General features: G+C 43.7%; 1 protein-coding gene across 1 annotated transcript in view; it reads right to left on the bottom strand.

Moving 5' to 3' along the window:
• Nucleotides 1-780: 780 nt before the first annotated feature.
• The window catches only part of LOC147374479 (ATP-dependent translocase ABCB1-like), a 102,160-nt gene continuing 93,960 nt past the window's right edge, over nucleotides 781-8,980 (bottom strand). The window contains 3 exon segments of the mRNA XM_086398068.1: nucleotides 781-1,547; nucleotides 2,399-2,545; nucleotides 5,131-5,337. Of these exon segments, the coding sequence (XP_086254194.1) occupies nucleotides 1,341-1,547; nucleotides 2,399-2,545; nucleotides 5,131-5,337 (561 nt within the window). The 3' untranslated portion in view covers nucleotides 781-1,340.

Here is an 8,980-nt window from a genome sequence, read left to right as displayed (position 1 = left end):
TTTCAGTCATGTTTATAGTGCTTTTTGGCTTGTCTTTTTGTAGTTGGAGCACCATTTTCTGATTGTATTTAAACTTATGGCACATTTTAATCATCTGCCACCAGAAGGATCAATTTGGAAGAGACCAGTTTACTGGGAAAAGTGATTCAATATCAAAACAAAAGAAGAATTTTATTGTGAAACGTGCAAAAAAAACCTTCTTGTTGGTCCAGTGGCTAAGACTCTGTGCTCCCAAGACAAAGGGGCCAGGGTTTGATCCCTGATCTGGGAACTGGATCCCACATGCCACAACTGAGAGTGGGAATGCCGCAAACAGAGATCCCGCATGCCGCAGTGAAGATCGAAGGCCCCATGTGCTGCAACCAAGACCCAGGGCAGCCAAATAAATACATGCAAATGTTTTTCAAAAGTACAAAAAGATGAAAAATCTGTAAAAGCCCTTCATAACAACAGTGCAACACAGTCAACACACATGACAGTATGCTTCACAGCTTCCATCCTCTGCCCCCAAAACCCTGTACTGATCCATGTGAGTGGTCTGAGTCAGCATAATGCGGAAATACAAGAATCAGCAGGATCAAGTTCAAGAAGAAGCCACATGGCTTTGTAGAATAGAACCCAATGTGAAAAGACATGTACAACAGGAATTAATATACAGCTTAACCATTCTTACAAAATTAATGGGTGTTTTAAAAGAATTCCTTTTTTTAAAGTGCAGAAATGATCTTCAATAGTCCAGCTGAGAGATGACAGATTTACAGGCACTTCAGACAAGATGACTCCAGTCATAGAAAAGTTTAGTTTTATTATAGGCACTACATGCAAACATTCAGTACTTTTTGCTACTTCTGTAATCTTTTAGCAGGGCAGTCAGTTACAGTTTGAATAAGAAAATATAAATAACAATTATACACTTTATTAACAAAAGCTACTTTGAATTATTCTATAACCTTTCTTGGAGAAGGAAATGGCAACCCACTCCAGTACTCTTGCCTAGAAAATTCCATGGATGGAGGAGCCTGGTGGGCTGCAATCCATGGGGTCACAAGGAATCAGACATGACTGAGTGACAAAAAGGAAAGGAAGGAAGGAATAACCTTTCTAATGCAATCAAACCCACTGATTTACTCCCGTTGATGATGCTTCTTTCTGTTCTTTCAATTATAAAGTCTCTGAAGACCCAGAACAGAGTGTGATGGATCTTCCACTGCGGCAGGAAATGTTAAATAAGTAACTCTACATAGTTTCTCTGGTAAGTGTTCGCTTTTTAATTTTGATTAAATGCCATATTTTAACACAAATACTATAAGACAATATTTGACAGCTTATATGGTCACCGTTCATTGGCGCTTTGTCCCAGCCTGGACACTGACCATGGTGAAATAGATGCCTTTCTGTGCCAGCAGCTGCTGGTGTGTGCCGTGCTCCTTGATTCTGCCATTCTGAAACACCACTATCAAGTCTGCGTTCTGGATGGTGGACAGCCGGTGAGCGATCACGATGCAGGTGCGGCCTTCTCGGGCTTTGTCCAGGGCTTCTTGGACAACCTGTTCAATAATCACACAAATTACCTCTGGTCATGATAATCCTCCCCCTTGAGTTCCTCCTTCATAACAAGCCTCACCATTAATGTATCCAACAATAAGTGCTTCTTTAACAGTGTCAGTGGAATACAACACATATTTCACAAAGCAAGGGATCTGTTATACGGAAGATACCGAATCCTAGTTTGGGTTAGTTCTCGGGTAGGGGCTATCTCCAAGTTGTGACTATAAATACAGCCCCTGCGATCATTTAAAAGCATTCAGTAGTGGGCTTATCCAAGCAGCATCCTTCTGGTCTAGCACCACAGTTAAGTCAGGAAGCCTAGGCATGGGCCAGCTTTTTGAATTTTGGTATTTTTAAGATTAAAAAATAATTCTCAGTACAACATTATAAAACAACTATATTCCAATAAAAGATTAAAAAAAAATCTCAGAATGAGCTTATCATTCAGATACCTGAATACTCAACTTTTTCTCAAACTAAAAACAATAGCTAGTATTTACCTAAGGAACAGCCAGGTTTAAACATTTTTCGGTGCTTCCACTTTTTGCTATAGTTGTTGAGGAGATGCTGTCAGTAGAGATGGGACCATGCCTCCTGAATGCAGCTTCTTGGATCAATACAAAGTGATCCAGGGCTATTTTTTGGAGCACACGTGCTATAAGACTAATCTGCCTCATTTCATCTTGGATCTCTTGAATGACAGCTACAGAAAGTGTTTAAATTCCACTGAAAGTAACAAAGTTTGTTATCAGCCTGAATTTTGTTCTTTACCGTAGAAGACAGTAGTGCGAATTTAAACCGTCTAAGGACAGCTGCTTCAAGTGTGAATGAGACCAATTTAAATTCTCACCTTTTCACTTTCCGTGTCCAGAGCCGAGGTAGCTTCATCCAGAAGCAAGATGTGAGGCTGTCTAACAAGGGCGCGAGCTATGGCAATGCGCTGTTTCTGGCCACCAGAGAGCTGAGTTCCTTTGTCCCCTACTCTGGTGTTGTATTTCTGTAAACAGGGTTTTGTTATTATGAAAAGCAGAACTGATAAAGCTGTGAGAAAGAGTCTGCTTGCAGAAAATAGGATAACCACTTCCATATACACAAAAAGGTTGAGGTTCAGAAGCTAAGAATGGGTTGATGAGTTTAACAGCAAATTCATAGCTCTAAATGGCAGGATTAATTTGTCTTCTTGAAAATAGACATTTGTGTCTTAAAAATTATGTTTTAGTGTGGACAAATTAACCTGAGGAAGACTACTGCTGCAATGTTAGTCTCTTCAAGCCTTCTGGTTTCACTATATTTGGGACAAAGACTGGTCAGAGGAAGGAAATTTGATTTTAACAGGCTATGCAGAATAATATAATTGAAGCTCATTTTATTTATGACCAGTAGGTGATGCTCTCTGCATTATTTCAAAAAGTGAGGAAGGGAAGATTCTTAGAACGCTAACCTTTTGCTGTCTGTTTTTATAAGACTATTTCCAAAGCGTCAACAATTTTAATGGATGCCAAGAAATTCTATCTTGGTATCTAACTTGAAAAGCTGAAATCTCCTGATTTACTTTTGTTTTTAGAATTCTCCTGACAGTAGATAATTAAGTATTAAATATGACAATAAGGACTGGAATTAATAGGGTAAATAAGTGAGAGCAGAAATGCAATGTATAACCTAGAAAACCACATTATCCTTTTTCATTCTCAGATTCTTACCAGGCTGAAATTTTGTAAACTGTGGGCTCTGATTCTGACATGCAAAGTTTGATTTTAAATCATGTCCTACCTCCTACTCTGCTGGTGAGAACGTAAGCTGGTGCAGCCACTATGGAAAACAGTATGGAAATTCCTCAGAAAACTAAAAATAGAATTACCATATGATCCAGCAACCCCAGTCCTGGGCACACATCCAGACAAGACTCTAATTCAAAAAGATACGTGCACCCTACGTTCATAGTAGCACTATTCACAGTAGCGAGACATGGACGCAATCTAAACATTCACCGGCAGATGAACAGTTACCAAAGGTGTGGTGCACACATACGATGGAATGTCACGCAGCCGTAAAAGACAATGAAATAATACCATCTGCAGCCACGTGGATGCAACTAGAGGTTATCACACTAAGTGAAGCAAGTCAGAAAGAGAAAGACAAATATCATATGGTATCACTCATGTGCAACCTACAATATGACACAAGTGAGCTTAGCTTCGAGACAGACTCGCGGACACAGAGAACAGACTCGTGTCGCCAAGGGGAGCAAGGTGGGGAGCGATGGAGAGGGAGGCTGGGGTAAAGCAGAAGTAATTACTGTATACAGGATGGATCCATAGCCAAGTCTTACTGTTTGGCACATTTAGTATCCTATAAAAACCATAATGAAAAAGAATATTAAAAAAGAATGTGTACATATATAGGTTACTGAACAACTCTGCTGTATGGCAGAACTTAACACTGTAAATTATTGTGTTCAACTGTACTTCAATTAAAAAAAACACATGTGCTATGTAGGGTTGCCTGTTTTTGCTTGCTATTTCTAGCAACCCTAATTCTGTGGCACTCAGCATAGAGCTCTCCACCTGCTGATGGTGTGAGCGAGCTCCGGGAGGTTTGGTCAGACGGTTGCAACAGGCCCACCCCAGAGCTGCAGCCACCAGGGAGGCCAATGCACTGAAGTGAGTCCCACGCAGGTGGAGGGGTTTCCAGGCTGTATGGCCACAATACAGATCCCACTGAGGCAGATAAAGGCAGGACTGTAAACCCCGAGAGAAGGAAGCTAGACCAGTCCTGCTGCAGGATGAGGTAAATCCTAGTGTGAACAACAGAGGTGAAGAAGTAGGTCCTTGGACAGAATGTAGGACTTAAGGGGTTTTGCCTTTTCTTTCCACATGTAGACACTGAGGAAAAGAATTCTGATGTGTACAGGCGTGTTCTGTGGACGCAGCCCAGAGCCCAGGAAGACAGGGCTCTGTGGCAGACAAAGTGAGGGGGGCAAGATACACTTCATAAGCTCGACGATAATCACTCTCAGTATTTGTCTTTGTTAACCCCTAGCCCAGTGGTTCTCTAACTGTACCTGCATCAGTTACCACCTGGGGTACCAGAACACAGATTCCTAGACCCCAGTTCCAAGTTTCTGGTGTAGCAGGTCTGGGGTAGGGCATTTCTCACAAGATCCCAGGTGACACTGAGGTGCTGGCCCATGCCCAGACTAACTGACCTCATCATTAGTGAAGGGGATTAAAGTTATGCATTAAATGTTCCAGCCTTAGGAAGGGCCCAATATCCACAGATGGGCTAGAAGGTTAAAGGAGGGGAGAGAAGGTTGGGAGAGAAATGATGGGGACGGTCACACCTGCTTCTGTGGGCCCCATGCCCTGATGTGGAGGGAAAGGCCTCCCAGACGTGTACTTTTTAGTCAGACTGCTCACAGGGAGTCAGGCAGGTGGTTGGGTAAACATGACATAGACGGGGATGGGAAGACTCTTGTCTACATCGGGGGTGTTTTGGTTGCTCATTTCTCTTCACCTTTGGGATCCAGCCCTTTACAAATCACAACCACAGGCTCCCAGGCACCGCATCTGGTGAGAGACTTACGTCTGGCAGCATCTCGATGAAGGGGTGGATGTTGGCCTCCTTGGCCGCGCGCTCAATCTCCTCCTGGGACACGACCCGGCTGTTGTCTCCATAGGCGATGTTCTCGCCGATGCTGCAGTCAAACAGAATGGGCTCCTGGGACACGATGCCCATGTGTGCACGCAGCCACTGGACATTCAGCTGCTTTATTTCCTTGCCATCGATTAACTGAAGACAAGAGATCATGGATCAGCCTCAGAACCAGAATATTTTTGAATTTAGCAAAATTAATGTTGTTATTTCCTACATTAAGACTGCAAGTTGTTATGAGACTGTTGTTGTTGCTTTTAGTTTGGACTGTCGAGGTTAACTGAATCAGGTTCTAACTGCATGCTTTGGGGAACTGTCATGTTTCTTGCATTTTAACTCTAGCTTCTGATATATGCATCTCGAAGGCAGAATAATTGCGGTCCCTTGGACCACAAGATCAAATTAGTCAATCTTAAGGGAAATCAACCCTGAATCAACTCCCCATCGCCATTGGAAGAACTGATGAAGCTGAAGCTCCAGTATATTGGTCATCTGATGTGAAGAACCGACTCACTGGAAAAGTCCCTGATGCTAGGAAAGATTGAGGGCAAGAGGAGAAGGGGGTGACAGAGGATAAGATGTTGGATGACATCACCGATGCAATGGACATGAACTTGGGCAAACTTCGGGAGACAGCGAGGGACAGGGAGGCCTGGCATGCTGCAGTCCGTGGGGTCGCAAAGTCGGACACAACTGGGTGACTGAACAACAGCAACAAGGCATAATAATGCCCATCTCCTCCATCCCAGATATCCACGTTCTAGTTCACGAAACCTGCTCATGCTATTCACACGCAGAGAGAATTATGATGGAAGGCTGCTCATCAGCCGAGCTCAAGATGAGGAGCTTATCTTGGATTATCCAGGTGGAACCAACATAATTATAAGGGTCCTTAACTGTGGGGGGTGGAGGGCAGGAGACTGGGGATCACAGTGAAGCAACACGAGGAGGACTCGATCAGTCGTTGCTGGCTTTGAAGATGGAGGAAGGGGCCATGAGCCAGAAAAGATAAGCAAGCAGACTCTCCCTGAGGGCCTGCAGAAGGCGCACAGCCCCGCCGACACCGTGCGGTCCACTTCGGACATCTGACTTCCAGAATGCATAAGATAGACCTGTGGGGTTTTACTCCCCTAAACTGGCTGTAATTTGTTGTAGCAGCCACCAGAAACTAATAAAACATATTCTATTTCTGTGGCATTTTTTAAAAATAAGATGACTTTTTTTAGTTTTCTGGCTGTACCATGTGGCACACAGGATCCCAGTTCCCTAACCAGGGACTGAACTCTAGTTCAACTGGAGTCTTAACCACTGGACCAGCCAGGGAAGTCCCCCATCCTTACCGCTCTGTATCGATTTTTCACAGGAAAAGCATCCACGATTCGATTGGAAATAACTAACTGCTATCACCACATAACAGGCCTGGAGGTCACATTTCTGATCTGACTCATTAGTCAGGATCAGCTTTTTGAGGACTCAAGTGAAACAGAAGTGAGCATGGGAGGATGCCGCTATCTCTCTAAATAGTTGTTGACCTTAGGAAAGTGAGTTAGTACCTCTGTTTCTTTGCACATAAAATGGGAATGATTATAATCCCTAAACTCCGGAATTGAGGATTCAGAGACGTCAGCAGGGACCCCACTGAGCACAGTGCTGGGCACAGAGTGTGTGAAGGACTGTCTGTGGTTTGGAATGGTGCCTGTGTGATGCACTTGGAACCACAGCAGAGGGACAGATGTCTGAGGGGATAAAAGGATGGACAGACATCTATAGCTTACCCAGAGCAGCAGGAGGGAGAGCCCAGCCTTTCTCTAGGAACCTGGCTCCCCTTGGATCCCTCTGCAGAAGCCTGGGTGTGCCCATTACAGCCTCGCAGATAAAAATCCTTCCTCTCTGATGGAGACATATCTGCCCCAAAGATCTACTCTGTAAGAGAACGCTGGCATTCAAGTGAGAGCTGCCATAACCGCGGAAGAAGACATCAGTGACTCAGCTTCGAGCTTTTCTAATACTGATGAGTATATCCCGAGCTATAAATATACTCTGAATCCCATGTGCCTGGCTGCCCGCCTCTGGGAGACAGCTGGCCAAGGACAGGGTACATATGGGCTTTGCTGCAGGAAGGTAGCTTCTATTCGTGAAACTAACAGGTGCAAAGATGGATGGAAAACACAGCCTTGACCTTATTAGTACCCAGCCCAGTTGCCATGGAGACTATTCCAAGCATCTATGCTCCAGGCTTCCTCGTGGTGTTAAGTGAAAGTGGAAAGTAGAGGCTGAAGAGAGGAAGGAAAAACCACACAAGGATGGTTACAAACCATATAGCAGGTCAGGCTAGATGGAACACTGCGCACTTCAGAAATGGAGAACTGAGGGAAGAAAAATAATTTTTTTCCAGACTTATACCCTTAGGGGGCTTCCCTGGTGGCTCAGATGGTAAAGAATCTGCCTGCAATGCAGGAGACCCAGGTTCAATCTCTGGGTTGGGAAGATCCCCTGGAGAAGAGAATGGCAACCCACTCCAGTATTCTTGCCTGGAGAATCCCATGGACAGAGAAACCTGGGGGCTACAGTCCACAGGGTTGCAGAGTCATACACAACTGAGCAACTAACACACACACATACACATACACATATACACACACACACACACACACACTACTAGGAGAAAAAAAGACACTGTTTAACTAATATAATCAGATGAATATGACTGATCCCTGCAAGCTTCAATGAGTTTTTCCATCAGACATATAATAAGATGCTTAGAGCTCCTCATCCCCACACTATACACAGCTACTGCTAACTATTTAAAACTTGTGTTTCCTAAAGGATCCTTTCCTGAGGGAAAATATGTTTAAACATCCAAATGTAAAAAGATCAATGCACATCTTCTTTGGCTGAGGCATGGGTGGTGATCTGAGGAAGACCAAGGAAATCCAGTGAGTCTGTGAACACTGCTCAAAAGATCCTGGCCTAAGTGAAAATCTCAAGTAACACACTGACAGTAACAATGAAAGGCTAAATTAAAATGATGAGCTATCCCTACTCTAGACTTAAATCTACTGCCTGATTTCAGTAGCACAATCAAATGTTAAATATGTATCATTTTCCTGTATGTATTTACTCTGAAATAATCATTTTAGACAAGTTATTGAGCACTGATTATATTATAGGTCCTGTGATTAAGTATGCCTCATGCACTCTCTCATTTAATCTTGACATAACTTGCAAGATATGTGTAATTTTAATCCTCATTTTACTGATGAGGACACAAGCAGAGTTCGGTCGCTTGTGCAGGGTCACATTCTTAGTGGCTAAGGGAGCTCAGGTCTGCACACTACAGGTTAGATTTTGGCTACACAGTGGTTGAGAATTGAAAAATACTTTCTGTCTTCTTTCAAAGGAACAATGTGTCCATCTTAGCCCAGGCACCCAGTGGGTAACAGCCAGACGACAGGCTTCTAGCTGTGTCCTAAGAGGGAGAGAGGACTCTGATGGTGGTGTGAAGGATGGGCAAAGGGAGAAAGGAAAGGTCAGGGGAAGACCAAAGACTCGAGTGAGTCTCAGTGAAGCTAATGAATGTAAGATTCAAGGACCCTCATCTGCAGGCAAATGCTGGGAGTTAAACAATGTCCTGGGTGAGGGGAGGCCAGGCTGCAGTCAGAGGGGTTTTCTGGCTAAGCCTTTAGGATAACTTGCCTAAAAAGGAGAGGGACCAGAATCCTTAAGGCTTTAATGTTTTGTTGTGAATTCTTTTCATTAGAAGTAAATATTTACGCTTGTG

This window comes from Bos grunniens, chromosome 4 (assembly GCF_055505025.1).
Source record: "Bos grunniens cultivar Pamir isolate PY7600 chromosome 4, Bosgru_T2T1.0, whole genome shotgun sequence".
Classification (NCBI taxonomy): domain Eukaryota; kingdom Metazoa; phylum Chordata; class Mammalia; order Artiodactyla; family Bovidae; genus Bos; species Bos grunniens.
Note: the sequence above shows the minus strand (reverse complement) of the source record. Positions and strands in the feature narration are given on the sequence as shown.